We start from the raw sequence: 22,634 nt of genomic DNA, 5'->3' as shown, positions 1-22,634 counted from the left end.
TCGTGCTCTTCCCAGGTCTTGATCTCTTTCCTGATTCCTTCCTTGTTGTATCCAGTGGACAGACAAATTCTGCAGTTGGTTAGTAATGTGGGCCAACATATCTTGTTGGTCATTTCTTACCCCAGGAGCCGGTGGTGGTGGAGGAATGGTGGTTGTCGTGGTTGTTGGTCGACGTGATGTTCCTGCTTCTGTTGATTCGGTTTCTTTGACTTTTATCCGCAGCTTCTTGTCCTTAAGGCGAGCAATCTCGACGGCTAACTCATACGGTTAACTTCTTGAGAAGCGGCCATAAGCCATGCGTGAACCCATCCTTTTTTAGGAAATCGGGTGCAACTTCCCCTCTTGCCCATGACTCAACCCACCGTTCCCACAAATCCACAAACTTTGACTCATAGGTGGCATATTCTAAAAGACCCTCCTGCTTCAAGTCTCTCAACTTGTCCCACAGCTTCTCTGAAGTGGTACCCTCCCCCAAAGCGCCTCTTAAAAGCAGTTTTTAAGGGCTCCCAGTCATCCTTAGTTGCTTGTGGAAGTGCGTTGTACCACAACCTAGCTTCTAGCTTCATGAGATGCTTAAAGATTCTAACCCGGGATTCATCTGTATCTTTGTTGCTTACTACACATGCTACTTCAAAGTCATCTAGGAAATCTGTTACCAAATCCTCCCTCGTCTTTCCTTTAAATGCTGGAAATGCTACACTTGCCATGATTACTGAGAGAGAGAGCTAGAAAGACGCGCTGCTTAGCTTGCAATCAAAAGTTTTTTTTTTCTTTACAAGGGACGTGTATACTCTTTTTATACTAGAACATAGATTAAAATCTCAAACGGTACATTGCCTTGTACCAAAGGTAAGACAAATGGCTGATGTGATGCCATAACCTCAAAGAAGTGCTCCCCACCCAGCATGATGTCGATGACGTGCTGGTAGTGAGCCTTCCAGTTCAGTATTACCTTGATTGAGCGTACTCGTATCGGAATGTGTGATCTGCCTTGAGGTAATTTGTATTGATTCATGTGAAGCTTAGAGGTGCTTAGTCACTGTCCAAGCTTGTGGGAGAGGGTGGTGTTCTTTCCTGAAACAATCTCAGTAGATCCCTAGTCTCTCTAGTGAGAGCGTGAGCATGTGCTTCCATTATCTGTGCTGCAGCATCAGGTGCGACTTGGAAGTCGATTGTGATAATTACCTCGGTGACTTGAGTTACGCAATTCTCGAAGTAGAATAGTGTTGATTCTCTATTGTGCAGAGCTCCCTCCATCTTGTTGTTGCGGGTTGGTTGTAGGTTGCGGACATGGTCTCGACTTTCTCCTTCTTCTCCTTGGCACCTGGCCTATGTATATCCACTGAGTTTGGCGTGTTGGTTGACTCTCCCACTGCAAATCGATTACCGTTATGCATGGCACTCGAGCTTCAATGGAGATGCGGAGTTCGTCTAGTTGTGCTTGGAGCTCTTCTTCTTCTGTCGTCCAATTAGCGGACCGTGCTAACCATTCATCCATCCACAAAAGTTTAGGGGTTTCAGTCTTGTAAACTGGAGGGTTTCATGAAAGGATCCTCGATGGGGGCGCCAAGAAAATGATGGCCGGAAAGGACATGCCATATGGGGTGGCCTCTACACCACACATAGCCTGAACATCCCCAAGCATCATCTCAAGGTACGAGTAATCATATAACTAGAGAGGGGGCACCACCTAGCATAAGTGCGGCTAGGACGCAGACATACATGACCTAGGGTAGCAAAAGTGAGATGCCCTCTAGGTAACCAACATGAAATGGTGATACATCAAATATTGTAGAAAATGCCTAGTCAACAGTCAGGAGTGTGTGTACGAGAGAGGTATGTGACGAGGTCGGAATGGAGCATACTGACCGACTAGAGAGGCCGCACGTGATGGAGCACAAGCAGAGTGATATACAAGAGATGAAACATCCAGCGAATGTGGGAAAACAAAACTAAGGAGAATAGAGAATGGACCCCAAAGATCAAGACAGCATTGCACACTTTTATTGGTGATGATGATACTTATAAATGGTGGTCTTGACTGTTACAAACTTGGCTCTTGCACTAGGGAATGCCTGATGGAATGCGAGCGCCATATGGTGTATGGCGAAGTTGGAGTTAGCGGGAGGTTAGTATGTTAGCGGGAGGTTAGTTGAGGGAAAACATCAAGACGATGCAACCACCGACGACGTCAATCACCAACATCGAGAGTGGCCCAAGGTAGCATGGTGTCGATGCATTCCATCCTAGCGTGCTCATGTTGCCTTGCGGGGGAGTAGTGATTGCCTTATGTGCATGAAGTGGTCGTGACTAGTAACTCAACCATGGTGTGGTGGAGAATGAGGAAAATACTGATGTTGCCAATGCTAAAATGCCCATGCTTGCAACAAAACATGATGCCATGAGCTCTCTAGCTTGGGAGGTGCAATATGTGCTTAGTGGTGCTTAAAATGTAGAGTGCATGGAGCTAGTGTGTGCTTCCTTCACTTGTGCCTCTTTGTGCTTAGCGGAGGCCGCTTTATATAGGCTTGAGAGGCGGTCCTTACCTAATGGTGCTTGCAAATATCCACTGGTCGTTGTAGGGAGCCTAGATGCCTCTCTAGTAAGAGAGATAGAGAGAGAGAGGAAAGAGTGGGATGGGGAGAGTTTTTTTTACAATCCACTAGCCACTGGCTAGGTTATTAGGGAAGAGTGGAGTTCGGGGCATTTACAAGGGGTTTTGTTGATGGTTCGGGTAGTCGGTGTGAGGTTTAAGGCTGCTAGAATTGGTATTTGTTGCGGGAAGCCGAGATGCTACGTGTCACTTCCTCTCGGTGCCGGCCGGGGCGTGTTTTCGGTGCCTTTTCTTGTTTCGATGTCGGCGGCGCGCGACTTGGCCTCTTCTTCTTTTTGTTGTTGGCGTTGATTCCTTTGGTTCTTATTATTTTCTGGTGTGTGCGTATATGTGTGCATGTTCAGTGTGTCTATGGGTGAGTTTGTGTAGGCGTGTGTGTATATATGTGAGTGCGTGAGTGTGAGTATGTGCGTTTTATGCGTGTTGGTGCTTGTATGTGTATGTATTTATGTGTTGTGTGTGCGTGCATATATGCATGTATGTGTGTATATGGGTGAGTTTGCGTAGACGTGTGTGTGTGTGGGTGAATAAGAGAGAGGGGGGGTAATTTTGGTAAAATATGTGTATATAATATATACATATATATATATATTTACGTGCTTCTGGTGCGCAGGGAAACAAGGCGAGAGAACGAGAGTGAGGGAGGGGAAGAGCGCAGGCTTGCTAGGGAGAGAGGGGTGGTGAAGGGTGTGTGTGTGTGTAGGTGTAGGGTGAGTGAGTGTGTATTATGAGAGAGAGAGAGAGAGAGAGAGAGATAGATAGATAGATAGATTTTATTATCGTCCTCGGAGGTCAAATATGACCTATGGGACCAAAGTTACATGTGATGTAGTATGTGTATGGCTGATGAGTGACTCTCGATGCTCCAAAATTGTAGTGATGAGAGTCGCAATGGAGAGCCCACACTTTGGCTGGGAGAGGAAAGTGTGTAGGTCTAAGTTATGGCTGAAAATGTGAGAGAAGCAAGTTCGGATGTGATCAAAAGCTGAGCACTCTAGTAGTGTGTGGTACTCAGACTCTCGAACTTGCAATGAGCATAATGTGCACAATCGACTTGACTCTTCTCCATTGCCCCAACGCCCTATCTCGCATCGAAGGAAATGGGAGCTAAGCCGAATTGCTGCGATAGTGCGTATCGCGGACAAGGGAATAGGCTCAAGCATGTAAGTGTGAGTACGGTTTCCTCTCTCAGCGAAGAACATGGTTTTGTAGTTGGGGGCAATATAGGTGGTGTAATGTATGAAGCGTGACCCACCGGATTTCTCCCAAGCCGTAATACATTGGCGTTGTAGAAAAGCTTCATTCACTTGAGAGTCAATTGAAGCATCATGTAGCAAGTGTAATGCATCCCATCTCCCAAACCACTTCTTTATGTCTTGCATCCATCCCGTGCTCAAGATCTTGCTTTTATGCGTCTTTTGAACTTTTTTGCTTGCTTCCCATGCAATTGTAGGAAGTCGATGTGAGGGGTTTTGACGCATCTTTATCATGTACTCCACAACCCTTTCCATGCCCATAACCTCAATTGGAAGAGATCCCGACTCAAGAAGTAGGAGCATATATGGTGTTTGTGTCTTAACTTGGAGAAAGTTTGTAAGAAAACGCTTTTGGACATTCTCAAACTCTTTCCAAGTAGACTTTGAGATGCTCCCGCCCCACACTTCAACTCCATAAAGAAGAACCGGTGTCACCAATGCATCAAAAAGATACTTCTTGAGAACCCAACACTTGATGTTTCCCGCATTACACATGTTCTCAAATGCATAATATGCTCTCTTTCCCGCTTCCAAACGACGCATAGCACATTCATGCCACTTGTGATTGGATGGAACCTCAAGGCCAAGGCCAAGAGAGAGAGAGAGAGAGAGAGAGAGAGAGAGAGAGAGAGAGAGAGAGAGAGAGAGAGAGAGAGAGAGAGAGAGAGAGAGCGGCACCGTTTTTGGTGCGCCCATGGGGTGACGAGAACGTGAGAGAGAGGGAGGGTGATGGTGAGCGAGAGTCAGTAGAGAGGCAGTGTGTGAGGGTGTGTGGGTGAATGAGAGAGAGAGAGAGAGAGAGAGAGAGAGAGAGAGAGAGAGAGAGCGGCACTGTTTTTTGTGCCTTCGGGCTTGTTGACAAAGGGCGCGAGAGAGAGGGGGGGGGGGGGGGGGGGGGGGGGGGGGGGGGATGGTCAATGGAATGGGGTATGTGGCTGAGGGAATAGTGGGCCAAGGGTGGGTGTTGTGTGTAATGAGAGAAAGTGAGATGATTCGTGGGGCCGTTCCCACATGGAGCGAGAGAGGGGGGGGGGGGGGGGGGGGGGGGGTAGAACGAGGGAGGGAGAGAGAGACTAGGTCCAAGGGAATGAGGGAAGAGAGAGTGCTTTGTGAATAATGGAAGAGAGAGAGAGAGAGAGAGAGAGCTCTTTGTCCAGTATGGTGGCCCGCCAATGGGAAAAAAAGAAAAGAACAATGTAGGCTTGTTTTATTGGCTAGGTGGTAGAGAATCAGGGTAAGAGATAGAGAGATAGTGACCGGGGGGGGGGGGGGGGTAGAACGAGGGAGGGAGAGAGAGACTAGGTCCAAGGGAATGAGGGAAGAGGGAGTGCTTTGTGAATAATGGAAGAGAGAGAGAGAGAGAGCTCTTTGTCCAGTATGGCGGCTTGCCAATGGGAAAAAAAGAAAAGAACCACCTAGCCAATAAAACAAGCCTACATTGTTCTTTTCTTTTTTTCCCATTGGCGGGCCTCCATACTGGACAAAGAGCTCTCTCTCTCTCTCTCTCTCTTCCATTATTCACAAAGCACTCTCTCTTCCCTCATTCCCTTGGACCTAGTCTCTCTCTCCCTCCCCCCCCCCCCCCTCTCTCGCTCCATGTGGGAACGGCCCCGCGAATCATCTCTCTTTCTCTCATTACACACAACACCCCACCCTTGGCCCGCTATTCCCTCAGCCACACACCCCATTCCATTGACCATCCCCCCCCCCTCTCGCTCATTGTCCGCCAAGCCATCCAAGCCCATCGCTCTATCTCTCTCTCTCACGCCCTTTGTCAACAAGCCCGAAGGCACAAAAAAACAGTGCCGCTCTCTCTCTCTCTCTCTTATTCACCCACACTCCCTCTCTACTAACTCTCGCTCACCATCACCCTCCCTCTCTCTCGCGTTCTCGTCAGCCCATGGGCGCACCAAAAACGGTGCCGCTCTCTCTCTCTCTCTCTCTCATAATACACACTCACTCACCCTACACCTACACACACACACACCCTTCACCACCCCTCTCTCCCTAGCAAGCCTGCGCTCTTCCCCTCCCTCACTCTCGTTCTCTCGCCCTGTTTCCCTGCGTGCTAGAAGCACGTGTATATATATATAAGTAATCTCGGGCCGATACCATCACAATAAACACGGGGTGCTCGAGGTTAGGGCATGGGAGTCGCAAAGGTGAGGTCTCGAGTTCGAGGGTCGGCCGCGAAGTAATCTCGGATGCAAAGTAATCTCGGGTACCGAGATAGTCCCCAGGGAGCCCACCGGAGGGATTTGAAATCACAGATAAAATTGACAAGTAAACACTGTGAGGTCAAGCCATTCCCAGTGCCGATGTCCTCTCCTCCTTGTATGCAGGGGAGCTTGGAAAAACTGCAGCGACCTTGCACCTCCCCATGTTCTCTCAAAATTCATGAGATGGGAACTACATACAGAAGTGACCGGGTGGGGAGCATGGCATGCCCGTCCTCACGTATAGGTGCCAGCATGCCAACCCTCCAACAGTTCGAGAAGGACGATGGTATCCTCATTGTCGACCACGGCTCGCGGCGAACACAGTCTAATGCAATGATCCGTATGTGTCTACCTAGGTCTCTATTCTGTCGATTTTCTGTGCAAGATTTTGACTTGCATTGTGTTGCTGTTGTACAGACTCATTTGTGGATTTGTTCAAGCAAAAGACGGGGCACTCCAATGTGGAGCCAGCTCATATGGTATCATCTGCTTGTGCCATTTCGTTGTTGAATCGAGAGTTTTTCTTGTTTACGACTGTTCTGATCTTTGCAAGGAGGTGTAGGAGCTAGCAAGTCCCACCATCAAAGAAGCATTCGACAAGTGCATTAGTCAAGGTGCGAGCAGAGTGATAGTTGCTCCCTACTTTCTCTCTCCAGGTCGGCATTGGGATAAGGTATGTTACTTCCAACGTGTGCTTTCGACTCCAACCACAACTTCTCCGTGGATCTACTTCAATGTTAAATTACTATTTTGGGATCAGGACATTCCAGAATTGGCAGCTGAAGCGGCCAAGGAGCACCAGAATGTATCGTACATTGTTACAGCACCTATTGGTTTGCATGACCTCATGGTGGTAAGTATTTGACTATCTTTGCAGACCAAGTTTTTCTGAGTGCCACAATTGGGTCTAGTAAAAGGACTATAAAGATAATTGTTAAAAAGGTTGCTTAGGGTCCACCTTGTTTTATCCCTGTTTCCACCATTCGTGTAGGAGACACTTGGTAGAGGGTATTCTACATTGGGCTACCAGGACACTGCTTTGTTTGTGGTAGAGCAAGCACACCGGACAAGATGCCCTAGGCGGAGACAGCAGGCAGGAGGGACGTGAGGCTTTTGAGGAGTCTTCCTCGCCTCAGCCTACACACGTATACAGGCTCTGGGATTCCATCTTCTTTCGATGTCCCTTCCTTTTCAACAGCAATGTCACCACCATCTGCAATAGAGCTGTATGGAGTCCCCACATTTGTTCTCCTCTTCATGCTCCATTTAGAGTTGATATTCTCTTGCTGTACATACGACATGGTATATGAGGGAACTTTCAACCTCTTGTATTTGATAGTTGTGTTGAGAGATTTAAGAGGTAGAGAACCGATGTGGTTTTGACTTGTTTTCTATTTCGGTTTATCTATTGAGATTACTCCTCTGGTGTACTTGGCATCTATGTATAGTTATTTTGTATTTTTTATTTTTCCAGATGCTTCCATGATCTTTTCCATGTGCTCACGTTTCTCTCGCTCTCTTTGGAGGATATGGGTGGTCAAGAGGAAAGACTTTGTCTGACATATCCCCAAGACTATAGAGGAGATTGAGTATTAGTTGCCCCTCAGTTGGAACTTCTATGTTAGGGGCAGCAGTTTGGTGAGTGGACCCATATTGACTGGGAGGTTGGGACAAAGGGCATGCTGAACCCTCTCTCATTGGACATTTAACAAACTTGGATACCCCAAGTCAAGGTTCTGTCGCGACACAGTAGAGATTCACTTCAAAACACTTTACAAACTCAAGAGAGAGTCGACACGGCCTGATGTAGTTCTGTAGAGATAGGCCCCAAAGACTAGCACCCCTTTTGGTATTTCTTTTATATTAATCTTTGAGCAAAGTACAACCGCCTGCGGGTGCTCGCTCTCAGGCTCTACGTCCAGATGCTCTGCAAAGTGAGCCCCTTGGGTCCAATATAAAGTTTACAAGAGATGCTAAAAGCAGAGCCCCAAAAGCATTAAACTCCAAAAGCAAGCTTCCCAAAAGCAACTTGCAAAAATCTACCAGCAAAAGTAGTTAGTGAAAATCACGGAATTCCGTACAATCAGCCACGTTAGCAGCCAGCGCGTTTTGCAGCAATCCGTATAGTCAACGTAATTTGCGACCGTCCGTACAACAGCCACGTGAGCAGCTCTTCGATTTATTTTTAATGACACCTAGATCCCTCGGCAAAGGTCCATAAGTTGGACATGCCATGTCATCAGTTTGTGACATACCCCCCTCTTGAAAGAGTTGTAATCGCCCTCGATTACGCCTGCAAAATAGACAAAGGCCATAAACTGTCTTAGTAGACACTGATTGTTAGTACCGACGCACTAGACACGACACATCTAGCACTTGTACAAAGACGACAATCACATCACTCGACATCACAAGACATGTCACATGCACATCTAATCTATGCACATCTAATTCTATCTGCATGTGGACAAGCTACTTCATGACAAGGGTTCAGTTAGCTTAGGAAGTGTTCTAGCACCTTTGTGAGTCTGTTCGCAGACCGTGCATGTCTAGGCACTTAAGTAGTTGCATATCCTCTGGTTGCACACATCATGATCATCAACATTACAGTCAGATTCCATCAGGAGCATTTTACAGTACAGAAAACCTATTTTCCCTATTTTAGCCATTTTTCACTTAATATTAATAAGTGACTTTGTTGGGAAATTGGGTAGGGCAATTTGACCAAGCATGTATGTAAGAAAAGCTAGCGCTAGTGTTTTCTGGCAGAAGAGGCAGCAGGGACCAAGTGTCCAACAGAGCACCTTCTCAGCAAGACTCCCCCGGCAGGCATGGGTATCCAAAAAGGATAAAAGTGCTGAAAAAGAAGTGAACTTAAGTGATAGAAGACTGCTAGAGGTAAAGGGGTACAAGGGTGCGATAAGAGGTGGGGTAATACATCTGCGAGTATGATGAGGGGATGGAGCTCTATCTTTAATAGATGTGAAACTATTTGCTAAGGAGGTACAATCAAGAGATGCAAACTAGCTATACGGCAGCAAATTGGGGGTGTAGGATATATCATGCATAGGGGGGTAGTGTGAAGAGCCCCTGTAGTATAGTGGCCGGGTCTGAGAAGACTCGCTGTTCTCTCTCTGCTTGGTTTGCTCATGCTGTGTTCAAATCTGGTAGGTCTCCCTCCGGTGTGCCCGTCGAGCACGATATCCCACTGCTCTTGCTTGTCTCCTAGCTCGAATTGCACCTGCTTGTTGGAGAGTGACCCCTCTGTGTGTGGTGGTAACAAGTGATGTTGGAGTCGCTCGGTGAAAGAAATCTGTAAGCTGGGATTGTCTACTCCCACTAGATGACAGTAGTATCAGGTCTCTCTATGTGTGAATCTCGAGGAGAAAATGCCCAAGCTGTCTCTAGTCCTGTACTCCATAAGATCCCTGAGTGTAGGTTGCCTTGAGAACAAGGCAGGGTAGCGGTTGCGGATATCATGGTAAGCTCAACATCTACAAACATAATGCTCCTCGCTCTCCACCTCTGTTGTACTTTACCTACATATCCTCCGGTCTATGGAGGTATGGGATGCTTGGCGTGTCTCAATCTCTAGTCAGTGTGATGAGACTCTAAACTGTCCGATTGCTACTCTAGCACCATGAGACATGTAAACATTCGTGTATCTAGGCCTCTGGATGAAGCGGTCCTCTAAAATATTCATGAACCGATCCCTATAGTATAGCATATTCGGTGGAAGAGGTTGTCGTGGTGTGACTCATGTCTCTCTGATATACAGTCACGAGAGATCCTGTCTGAGGACCCGATTCCTCTCCACATGAGAGGCGAATGAAAGGTGAGTCGGGGTTGTATTGAAAGGGTGGCAACTGCTTGATATCCAGGCCATGTGTGCTAAACCACTGTCATGTGTGCATACCATGATCCACTCTCTCTAGTCTCAGCTAGTTGGCGGGATGCCTCAAGTGCTCTGTATGATAATCTATCCGATGAAAGCTGTCGCACTCTTTGGATGAAGCATACCGTTAAAAGAGAGCCTCTACCAACGGTGGTGAGGCGAGCTCTGCTTTGTTGATGTCGTGAGACATTGAGACGGGATACATGATTATTTGTGGGCTCTCGACCTGTGTCCACTAGGATCGTGTAAGACTCGGTGCCCAAACTGGTGTTACATACATGAGAGCTGGGGTGACTAATTGTCACGTGACACATCCAACCCTATGTGTCCGTGGACAAGCTACAACATGATAAGGGTTCAGTCAGTCTAGATTAGAAGCGATTTGGCACTTTTGTGAGTCTATTCGTAGACCGTGCATGCCTAGTCACTTAGTGTAGATGCATATCCTCTGGTTGCACACAGCATGATCATTAGAATTCCCATAAGAATCCATTAGAATCAATCAGGGGAATTTTCCAGCGATTTTAGCCTATTTTCCCTATTTTTGACATTTTTCACTTATTAATTTAAGTGACTTCCCAACAAAAGTAGGTAGGGCAATTTTGCTAAGAAAATATATAAGCAAACCCAAGTTAGCACTAAATGGCAGAAGAGGCAGCAGGAGCTTCCCGCTCAACAGGCATCTTCTCAGCAAGAACCCCCCAAGCACCATCAACCTTGGTGTTTTCCCTCTCCCATCAGCTAGCGTTTTTTTGGTCTCCATCCTCACCTCCCTCAAGCCTTGGCGATTTCAGCCTTGCAGTCCTCGCTAGCAGTCCTAGATCCCTAGCGTTTTTACTAACGCTACAAGCAGCCCAACGTTTTCCATTTTCAGCCCTTGTTGCAGCAGATGGTCAGCGTTTCCAGCATTCATGGATAGCAGCAGATTCAGCCATAGCCATTGCAGAAGATCCCCATTTTCAGCCCTCAAAAACGCAGCCAAAACAGTCATTTTCAGCCACCGAAATCAGTCCCAGATTTTCAGCCATAGCGTTTTTATGGACAGCAGATAGAAGGTCACAGATTTCAGCCCTCAAGTCGTCTTCGTCGTCCCCGTCGTCGCCACCGACATAGTCCCTAGACTTGCATCAGTCTATGCATACCATTGTACCAGATTGTGCAATCAATAAGTAGACCACTCTCGCCGACGAAAGTGGGGCCTTCGGAGGAGGGTTTTACGTCGTCTCTGGTGTCGTATCTCTCTTCTCTCTCTATCTCTCAGTCTCATACACTTGCACGCAGAGTGTCCATTCACTTTGTTTGTGATCATAGCATTTTCCATTAAGAACGGAAGCCTCTCCCTTCCATAAGAACTAAAAGGAACCTTGAGCACAGTTCGGAGCACTCATCTCGAGCAAAGCGCAAACATTCATTCCGTTGCACCTAACATTGGTATTAGAGCTTTGGTAGTGTTCTGTATCACTCAAGGAAAGAACCACAAGAATCACAAGAAATTTTTTTGCTTGTTGCGGTCGCACGAACCCAAGTTCTCTTGGGCGTGTCGATTCCTAATCGTGTTTTTTGAAGAGTGACAGGAATCCCAAGAAAGAAGGGCTTGTCCAACCTTGTTAGGTGCAGCGGAATGATTATTTGCGCTTTGCTCAAGATGAGTGCTCCGAACTGTGCTCAAGGTTCTTTTTGTTCTTACGGAAGGGAGAGCCTTCCGTTCTTAATGAGAGAATGCTATGTCACAAACAAAGTGAATGGACACTGTGCGTGCAAGTGTATGAGACTGAGAGATAGAGAGAAGAGAGATACGACACTAGAGACGTTGTAAAACCCTCCTCCGAAGGCCCCACTCTCGTCGGCGAGAGTGGTTTACTTATGATTACACAAAGTGGTACAATGACGATGCAATGGACTGATGCAATCTGGGACTATGCCGATGACGACGACAGGTGGTGACGACGACGACTTTAGGGCTGAAATCTGTGGTCTTCTATCTGCTGAATTTCGGGGCTGTTTCGGTGGCTGAAAATGACTGTTTTGGCTGCGTTTTTATGGGCTGAAAATGGGGATCCTTTGCAACCAACTAGGGCTGAATCTGCTGCGTTTTCCCAATTGCTGAACTTGCGTTTTTGGTATGCTGAAAATCTGCGTTTTCTACTGTTGCAATCTGCGTTTTGGTATGGCTGGAAACGCTGCCCAATTGCTGGTCTTGATGGCGATGGGGCTGCTGGTGGAAACGCAAAGTGAGAAGAGGGGATGGCTCCTGAAAACGCTGGGCTGAAAGGGGAGTGTTCTTCAAAGTGATGCTTGTAGAGGGTATTGCGGGGTTCCTGTTGAGAAGACGCCTGTTGAGCGGGGAGCTCTTGCTGCCTGTTCTGCCATCGAGTGCTAACTTGGGTTTGCTTATATACAAACTTAGCAAAATTGCCCTACCTACTTTTGTTGGAAAGTCACTTAAAAATAATAACAGCTTGTGGAGAGTCAGCGTCACTGTCTTTGGGACTGTCCCTCGGCCCAGCAGGCGTGGCTACGAGTTCTTCGGCTGATGCCTGCTCTCTCCACGGCTCGACAGTACACTTGGGGAGCAACGGCTTGGTCCACCCTCACGGGCCTGGCACTTCAGTTTGAGCTATCTTCCACCAACAAGATGATAGTGATGCAGGAGGGGCGACCTACACTCCAGCCTGCTACAAAGCTTACTCCACAGGAGTGGTGCAGTGAGAGAGAGGAGTGTTGGGAGCTCATCAGTGGCTTGACACTCTGGTTCATCTGGCGGGCCCGTTGCTTCCCCATCTTTGAGGCTCGCCCTGTGCCACCAGCAGAGACTGTTCGCAATTTTTGGCTAGAGCTGATCCACACTCTCAGAGGATAGCTCGAGGGACTACAGGGCAGCTCCGACCGCATGCGGGAGCGCAGAGAGGCTTTCCTTCGACTCTGGCGTCGTGGGCCTTTCTACACCATGGTTCAGGGTGTACTCCGATGGCACTACCGACCACCTGTGTGGCTTTTCCCTCCCCCCATTTCTTGATTTAGCCCCATTGTACATACGCTGGTTTTTTCATTGGGAGAGTCTCCCACCATGGTTGTTGTAGCCTTCTCTTGAAGAGGTGGTTGTAGTCCTATGGGCAATTTTAGTAACTAATAGAAAGATCTTTTTCTCGAGAAAAAAAAACACTGAAAAAGGATGCACGACCCAAGCTTACTCATGAGGAGAGAGCTCGCTTCATCAGAGAGGGGAAGTGTTTTGGATGCGGGGAACATGGACATATCTCTGTGAAGTGCCCTAAAAAGGCATAGAAAGAACAGAATGATAAAGACGACGATAGGCCTGAGAGTTTGTGAGCAGCTGAGGAACGTGGCAGGAAAGGCAGATAGAAAAGCAGAACTGGTACCACATGGCATGGGACCTGCACCGAATCAAATGAATGAAAGTACAAACTTTGCCGCTTTTGGGGCAAAGTGAAGGATCAGGAAGCTCTTTTGAAGGAGCCAAGGCCAACTTCTTTTCACTTGGAATTGGCAGCTCGATTTGGAATTACGCCCGACAGACTGACGCCACAGGCGAAGGTAGTTCGATTGGCACCCGGATGGGATGTTGCCATTACACTGAGCATTGGCAAACTTCGTTTGCAATGATAGGGGTGTTCAGGGCACGCGAGTGACGTTGTGGAGTGCAAACGACAATGAAAACGAATGCCCCTATAGCCTTGCACCGATCACACTATCGGAAAGAACAACAGCTGCACCGTCGAATCCACCTGTGTTAAACACCTATAAAGCTTGGAGGAGAACAGCTCTAGCGGAAACCACACTTGGAATTAGAAGAATTAGAGAACATGAGTGTGTAGATTGGCTCGCGTAGATGTCCGTAGAGCATCCATATGCTTGATTTAGATAAGGAATGAGCAAATTACAAGCATTTGAAGTTCGGGGGTTTTGCAAAAGCTCTAAAAAGGAGGTCTCTGGAAAGTGTCTGTAGGTGTGCAGAGAAATGCATCTATTAAAGGGGAATTTTTTTGCTCTTATCCCAAGGGATTTTCTCTCTCCTCTTAGCCGACTTCATTTCCCCCTTTGGGCACCTTTTTATTGGTCCGTTTTGAGCCTTTTCTGGATAAAAAAATGGGCTGTCGGCCACTTTTTGACCAAGGCAAGTGGGGGGGGGGGGGGGGGGGGGGGGGGGGGAGGGATAGTGTCTGGAGACCAAAAAATGGGCAGGGCGCTTTTCCAAGCAGTGGGAACACAAATTGGGCGCCCCCTCCTCTCCCCAAAGTCCACGAGCCCTCACAAGCAAGGCCAAGAAGCTCCATTAACTCCTTTGATACACTCCAAGGGGGTACCCACTCCTCCCCTTATACCCTCCAATTTTCATTTGCTCCCCCCCATTTGGGGTTATTCCATTGCCACTTGGCACCATCTTCCCACCTCCTTAAAGTCCCAGTAAATTTCTTGTTTTGCTCCCCACACCGAGCAATCTTGGCGGAGGCGTGGCTGGTAACTCCGAGCTCCGAATGCAACGCTGTAAAGCCCGGCACAGAGCTTATCACTCCGGCTATTTCCAGAAATTCTCGGCCACACTTTTTCTAATTAAATCCATCAAATCAGCCCACTTGCCTTTCCTCGCATGCATCCGCATCCACTTTCTAAGTAGGGTACCACCCACCTCCAATGCATGTAACTCATGATGTATGAGTCCGATTCAACGGCTATCAAGCACGACTGAAAGCACTTATTAAAAACCACCTTCTAGAAGTTTGACCAACCCGAAACTCTTGCAAATGACAAGGCAGAACCAAGCCTTTATACACTTGATTCTTCAAGAGCACTCGGAAAACTCAAAGCATTATGTACATCTATGTACTCGGGACTAGTGAGCAAGCTTTTTAGCATGGATTAGCGACTTCATTTCCACCCAAAAAATGCCTAACATAGCTTGCCAACCCCCCCTTGCGTGCTTAGTCATTCATGACAAGCAGAGGTCCCTAGGATGAATAACTGCTGCATTTCATCCCCAGAAACCTCATCCACATTTTCAGATGTTTCCGCATTGTCTTCTTCTATTGATAGCATTTCATCAGTCACAATTGTCATCAAACGTGCCAGATACTTCTTCAATCTATAACCATTAACACGGTATTTATGCTCTGCACCATTTAAGTTTACCAATTGATATGTGCCATTTTGAAATTTGTTTACAACAGTAAAAGGACCTTCCCACTTAATCTGAAACTTTTTCTAGAAAGTATTGTTTAGTTTACTATTGTACCGCAACACAAGATCACCCTTTTCAATTCCTTTATCCTTGACGCATTCATTGGCCTTCATCTGAGCCTTCTTTGACACTTCTTCATAATGACTCAAGGCCAAAATTCTGTCTAACTGCAAGCATTGTAAATCCAACAACCTTTTCCGCCAAGCATCTCGCTGCTCTTCACCTTCCAATGACAACCACTTAAGTGCAGGGATTTCCACTTCAATAGGCAATAAAGCTTCCTTGCCATAAATCAAGTGATAAGGAGAAAACCCTGTGCTTGTTTTGATAGCGGTTCTATGAGCCCATAGTGCACAAGGCAACTCTGGATCCCAAGTCTTCCCATGTGTTTGAGTCATTTTTGTCAAGATATTCACTAACTCTCCATTGAATCTCTCATTAAGACCATTGCATTGTGGATAATAAGGAGAACTGTACCTGTAAGGTGCAGCGGAATGAATGTTGTATTTTCTCAAGATTAGTGATCTTTATTGCTCAAGGTTCCTTTTAGTTCTTAGGGAAGGAGAGAACCTTCTGTCTTATGGAGAGTGCTATGATCACGAACAAAGTGAGTGGATATTGTGCGTGCAAGTGAATGAGACTGAGAGAAGGAGAGAAAAGAGATACGACACCCGAGAGGTTGTAAAACCCTCCTCCGAAGGCCCCACTCTCGTCGGCGAGAGTGGTCTACTTTGATTGCACAAAGGCGTACAATGCGTATGCAATGGACTGATGCAACTTGGACTATGCCGATGACGACGATGACTTGATGGCTGAAATCTGTGATCTTCTAATCGCTGAAATTCGGGACTGTTCGGTGGCTGAAAATGATTGTTTTGGCTGCGTTTTCTTGGGCTGAAAATAGTGGTTCTTCTGCAATGCTTCAAGGGTTGCTCTGCTAGTGTGTCTAAGGTTGAAAACTGTGTGTATCTGCTGCAGATTAGGGCTGAGAACCAAAACGCTGATGTGCCCTGTTGCTTAGCAAAAACGCTAGCTAGATGCCTCCAAAAACGCTGATGGCTGAATTGGGAAAACGCTAGCAAGGCTGGAATCTGATGGCGATAATGGGAGTCTGCAGTCACTAGGGTGCTGAGGGTGATGACGATCCAGGTAAAGACTGAAGCGCCAAGTGTTGGAAAACGCCCGCGAAGATGGAGATCCAAAAACGCTAGGGGTGTTGGGGGGGGGGGAGGGTTTATTGCTGAGAAGTTACCTGTTGAGCGGGAAGCTCCTGTTGCCTCTTCTGCCAGAAAGTGTTAACTTGGGTTTGCTTATATATTAACTTAGCAAAATTGCCCTACCTACTTTTGTTGGAAAGTCACTTAAAAATAATAAGTGAAATTACCAAAACTAGGGAAAATAGGCTAAATGCACTGGAAAATTCCCCTGACTGAATTTGATGGATCCTGAAGGGAATATTGATGATCACGTTGTGTGCAACCAGAGGATATGCATCTATGCTAAGTGACTGGGCATGCACGGTCTACGAATAGACTCACAAAAGCGCCAGATCACTGCTAATCTCGACTTGACTGGACTGACTGAACCTTGCTGTGCTGTAGCGTTGTGCTGTAGCTTGTCCACGGACACATAGGGTTGGGATGTGTCACGTGACATCCCCTCCTTTTTAAAGTGAGGTACTGGTACCAAACTGTATGGCGTCGAGGGAGATTGCCAACAGTATCCGGAATCCTGGAAGAGACTCTTCGCCGGCCCACTCCGATGTGTGGGTCGTGCGGTACTTGAACTTCATAAAGGTCCGCAACGCTTGCTTTTTTGGGCCGCGCCGAAAGCGACACAAAGTCTTCTGTGGCTCCTTCGATGCTTCAACTTCGTCTAGAGACCTGCTTCTTTCGTCTTCAAGAATCTCCATGGCTGAAAATTCCTGAAACCATCTCCAACACAAAACCATGAACATACCCATTCCATGTAAAGTGAAGGAAAAATATCTTGTCTTCTCTAAAGATTGTGTATGCAATGTAGATGAACATAGAGACGGAGTGACAACCCGTTCATCAAACACATACAAACAATGCGATCGAATCTTTCTCTTAAGATCTAGAGACATCAACTGTGGCAATTCACATTGGAAATGCCCATGCTTGGTGCTCATACTTTCATGTGCTCTTTCGGAAACTGTGTCATGGCAAGGAAGAGACATGGAATGTGACTTCCTGACATACAAACTTTTCAGCTTTTCATGAACAATTCGCATACAATCATGCTCATCCATGAGAGAAACGTGCTCAACATGCAATATGTCATGCCTAGGAAAAGGGATCACATAACGATGCTGACTAAAATACAAGAAACGATCACGAATGAAACATTTGAACAATGCGTGCGTATCAATCATGCGAACACATGATACTCCCTGTGATGATTCTCTGGACCTACGCTCGAGAGCCAAGATCAGTTCGTCCTGAATGATCGCATCGTCCTGTGGGGGTTCTTTGGACCTCGACTCGAAAGCCAAGATCGGATCTTCGTGATTGATCGAATCTACAACGAGGTTAGCTTCGCTAGGAAAAGCATTCACTAACACATCATCCTTGTGAACAATCACATCATCTTCATGCAATTCATCATGCTTGTCTTTTTCATCCAAATCATCATGCAAATCATTATCATTCAAATCATCATGCTTCTCATAATCATGCAAATCTTGTGTGTCATGCTGTGGAGAAAAAGAGATTGAGAGAATCCTCTTATCTCGTATCCTTTCAATCCTGTCTTGCATATTAGCAATGAGAGAGGGAGAATGAGAAATGTCCTCTCCATGAAAGACAGTGGGAGAATCACCTTTGGCATTGAGAGTTAAAGTGTTAGCCTCAAAATCAATGAGAGCGTTAGTCTCACGAAACCATCGAATGCCCATATCACATCCTAAGAGAGGAGAAACAACAAATCTTCTAGTGAAGGCAGTCTGTTGAATTGCAAACAACACATCAAGACACTCCTCCGTGATGAGAATGTCCATACCAGGACGAAAGCCAGAGACCTCGATAGGAGATCTCGGACTAACTTCGAGGCGGGCTCTCTCAACAAGAGAGAAATTGATCACATCATGCAAACTACCTGGGTCAAACAATATGACAAAATGGTGCCCCGATGTACGACCATAACATCTAATGAGAGATTCATCAATGGGAGGGTCCTGAGAAACTTGGGGCACACTCGTGTTATCATTCATTGCATTGATAGAGGAAGTGGGTGCTGTGGGTTCTTTAGATTCATTCGATTCAAGCTTAGGACATGTTCTTTTTATGTGACCCTTAATGTGACAATGAAAACAACGACCTTCCTTAGAATAAGTGCTTTGTTCTTCGACGTGATGTATCCTCCTACAATTCCTTGTGCTACCTTTTCATATGGAGTAAGCTTAGGTTTAGCAATTGTGTTAGCCTTACCCTTAGATTCATTGGAAGAATTCTTTGTTGAAAGACTGTTGGAAGATTGGTTAGGAGAGTTATCATTTTTACCATTCTTACCGTTCTGAGGGTTCTGAGAAGTTTGCGAGGTACTTGTGGAAGTTTTGTTCTCCTTAGGCTTTCCTTTGTTGTGCTTCATCTCCTATGCGAGAGCAATCGCTACCGCCTTGTTGAGATCGATTGGATCGAGCACCTCGACATCGTACTTGATATACTCGTCCAATCCAAAGAGAAAAGCCTCTTTGCGCTCATCATCTGATTTTCGTAACTGAGTGCCTAGCTGCAAAACATGATTAGAAAAAGACATGACTGGCATACCATTTTGCTTGAGAGAGCGCCAATCGTCCTTCAATCGTGCGAGGTACTGAGATGGCATAAACCGTGCCTTGAGCTTGTCTTGGAAAGCAACCCAATCGAAGGAAAGGGACGTGAATCCGTCGGCTGCCTCTAGGTGCGCAGCTAGCTGTGCCTCTTGCCATGCGTGGTACCAATTGATGGCATCACTGGCAAGGTACATAGCTGCTGTCAAAACTTTGCTATTTCTTGTCTTCTTAGTTGTCGCAAAATAAGCATTAAATTGATGCAACCAAGAATGAATAATTGTAGCATCCATCTTACCGTCATACTTACTGAAAGTCAACTTCTCTGTGACTAGATGGTTGGAATCCGCATCGTGGCTTGTGTCACTTGATGAACTTCCACGATCTTTGGGTGGTTCGGTCTTCGAGGCTAGCACGTGGGAAATAAATTCTTGAGTGCGTAGCTCCCTTGAGCTTCACGCTCGGCGTCCCTTTTTGCTTTTCGTTCATTTCGTTCATCGCGCTCGCGTTCGAAAGCAAAGCGATTGGCTTCTTGTTGTGCCAACGCAACGCGATTCACTTCCAAAGTGACGTGAGTCGCTTCTTGTTGTGCCAGCATCATGTCCATCATTGACTTTACCATCATCTCCATAGGAGTTAGTACAACTCGTGGCGTAGATGGCGAAGCGGGAGGGTCGAAAAAGTCTCCTGGTGGGGAAAAATCTTCGTTGCCTCTCTCATGCTTATCACCTGTATGCGACGTATCCACCTGTATGCGAAGTATCCATTCCTCTTCGGGTGACGACCATGCACTATGATCTTTGGTTCTTAAGTTCACGAGGAACTTGGGTTCTTGAGGGTCTTGGTTCTTGGGTTCTTGGGGTCTTGAGGGTCTTGAGGTTTTCTTTCGCTTACAAATCGCGTTGGAGAAGGATCTTCTCTTCACCCGAGTTCTACTCTTTTCTGCGGGCGCACCCCTTGGCGGCCTTGCGCTCACACCAAGGTTGCTTTTTCCCACCTCACGTCGATTGGCCGGCCGCTAAGTGCACGATCCGCTCTCAATGAGTGAAAAGAGATACAAGGGGAGGCTGGACAAGCCCTTTTTTCTTGGGATTCCTGTCACTTTTCAACAAAACACGATTAGGAATCGCCACGCCCAAGTACACTTGGGTTCGTGCAACCGCAACAAGCAAAAAAATTCTTGTGGTTCTTTCCTTGAGTAATGCAGAACACTTCCAAAGCTCTGATACCAATGTTAGGTGCAGCGGAATGAATGTTGTATTTTCTCAAGATTAGTGATCTTTATTGCTCAAGGTTCCTTTTAGTTCTTAGGGAAGGAGAGAACCTTCCGTCTTATGGAGAGTGCTATGATCACGAACAAAGTGAGTGGATATTGTGCGTGCAAGTGAATGAGACTGAGAGAAGGAGAGAAAAGAGATACGACACCCGAGAGGTTGTAAAACCCTCCTCCGAAGGCCCCATTCTCTTCGGCGAGAGTGGTCTACTTTGATTGCACAAAGGTGTACAATGCGTATGCAATGGACTGATGCAACTTGGACTATGCCAACGACGACGACGGTGATGACGACGACGACTTGATGGCTGAAATCTGTGATCTTCTAATCGCTGAAATTCGGGACTGTTCGGTGGCTGAAAATGACTGTTTTGGCTGCGTTTTCTTGGGCTGAAAATAGTGGTTCTTCTGCAATGCTTCAAGGGTTGCTTTGCTAGTGTGTCTAAGGTTGAAAACTGTGTGTATCTGCTGCAGATTAGGGCTGAGAACAAAAACGCTGATGTGCCATGTTGCTTAGCAAAAACGCTAGCTAGATGCCTCCAAAAACGCTGATGGCTGAATTGGGAAAACGCTAGCAAGGCTGGAATCTGATGGCGATAATGGGAGTCTGCAGTCGCTAGGGTGCTGAGGGTGATGACGATCCAGGTAAAGACTGAAGCGCCAAGTGTTGGAAAACGCCCGCGAAGATGGAGATCCAAAAACGCTAGGGGTGCGGGGGTTACTGCTGAGAAGTTGCCTGTTGAGCGGGAAGCTCCTGCTGCCTCTTCTGCCAGAAAGTGTTAACTTGGGTTTGCTTATATATTAACTTAGCAAAGTTGCCCTACCTACTTTTGTTGGAAAGTCACTTAAATCTAATAAGTGAAAATACCAAAAATAGGGAAAATAGGCTAAATGCACTGGAAAATTCCCCTGACTGAATCTGATGGATCCTGAAGGGAATACTGATGATCATGCTGTGTGCAACCAGAGGATATGCATCTATGCTAAGTGACTGGGCATGCACGGTCTACGAATAGACTCACAAAAGTGCCAGATCACTGCTAATCTAGACTTGACTGGATTGACTGAACCCTGTTGTGCTGTAGCTTGTCCACGGACACATAGGGTTGGGATGTGTCATGTGACAATACCTATGTTGTATATTAAGCTTTCCACAAAGGAAATCAAACAACTCTTCTCTAAATCCTGGTCCCCGATCAGAAAGTAGTTCTAAAGGCACACCAAACTTGCAACATATATCTTCGTACACAAACTTCCCCATTTCCTTACTGGTAATCTGTTTGACAGCCTTAGCTTCTGCCTAACGTGACAAATAATCCACTGCTGTCAGAATATAAGCATTTCTTTTACCTGTCATGGGTAAGGGTCCAATAGCATCAAGACCCCATTTTTCAAATACATCAAAAGCTAAAATCGTCTTTCGCAATTCAGGCTTCAAAATTCTCTTCCCCATCTTCTGGCAAGACAAACAAGACTTGCACCAATGGTTCACATCCCGCTGGACACTTGGCCACACATAGCCTTCTTGTAAAATCTTATGTAGCATAATTTTCATGGCAAAATGTCCTTCACAGGATCCTTCATGGTTCTCTTCCAAAATCTTATAGATTTCTTCTTTCCAGGGCACACGTCGCAATATCAAATCACTTCATTTCATGTAAAGCACATCATCAAGCATTTTGTACTTTTTGACTCTTCTCATAAAAGCATACTTTTTGGATGATGGCAAATCTTCAGGTAAAACACCTGAAAGCAGAAAATCCGCTTCCTTTGATAGCACTTCTCTTCCATGATACAGAGGGACATCAACCTTCAACACAAATACACAAGTGATCATTTCTTGGGCAGCATCATGAGCTTCTTCATTTTGAGACCTCTCAATATGTTGTAAACTCCATGCCTCAAACTTTTTAAGCAAAGATTTCACTTTGAAACACAAATTTTTCAACTTAGGGTTTTTATTCTTCCACGTCCCCAATACCTGCTTCACAACCAACAAGGCATCTCCTTTGACTTGCAGGCGTTTAATTCCCAACTGTAAGCAAATGTGCAGACCGCCCTCAAGGGCCATGTACTCTGCTTCATTATTACTTTTCGCATCAAGCTTTAACCCTTGTTTCCTCACAAGATTTCCTTGCGCATCATAGACAACAATCCCTCCAGAAGCAGCTTCATGGCTTCTTCGATAAGAGCCATCAAAATATAACAGTGAAGCATTGGATATAGCAAGAGTTTCGACCTTCTTCTTTTGCACCACCTCTTCCTTAACCAAAACAAGAGTCTCTTTGTAAGTGAGTAAATCTGCCAGGGTAGCCTGAGTACTCTCTTCCACCAAAAAAGTGAATTGAAATTCGTGCAGTTCTATAACCCATTTCATCACTGTCTTTGAT

General features: G+C 46.3%; 1 protein-coding gene across 2 annotated transcripts in view; it reads left to right on the top strand.

Moving 5' to 3' along the window:
• Positions 1–6,064: 6,064 nt before the first annotated feature.
• LOC147427278 (sirohydrochlorin ferrochelatase, chloroplastic-like) overlaps positions 6,065–22,634 on the top strand; it is a 31,130-nt gene continuing 14,560 nt past the window's right edge. Inside the window, exons 1-5 of one of the 2 annotated variants that reach the window (XM_086498429.1) lie at positions 6,065–6,429; positions 6,507–6,568; positions 6,652–6,762; positions 6,850–6,942; positions 7,081–7,471. In XM_086498429.1, the coding sequence (XP_086354555.1) occupies positions 6,075–6,429; positions 6,507–6,568; positions 6,652–6,762; positions 6,850–6,942; positions 7,081–7,197 (738 nt within the window). In that variant the 5' untranslated portion in view covers positions 6,065–6,074 and the 3' untranslated portion in view covers positions 7,198–7,471. Of the gene's footprint in view, positions 6,430–6,506; positions 6,569–6,651; positions 6,763–6,849; positions 6,943–7,080; positions 7,472–22,634 lie in introns of those variants that run through there. The other variant, XM_086498428.1, reaches the window with a different exon arrangement.

The sequence above is a fragment of the Adiantum capillus-veneris genome, chromosome 24 (genome assembly GCF_014529385.1).
Source record: "Adiantum capillus-veneris isolate H3 chromosome 24, ASM1452938v2, whole genome shotgun sequence".
Taxonomy (NCBI): domain Eukaryota; kingdom Viridiplantae; phylum Streptophyta; class Polypodiopsida; order Polypodiales; family Pteridaceae; genus Adiantum; species Adiantum capillus-veneris.
This window is presented reverse-complemented; position numbering and strand designations above follow the sequence as displayed.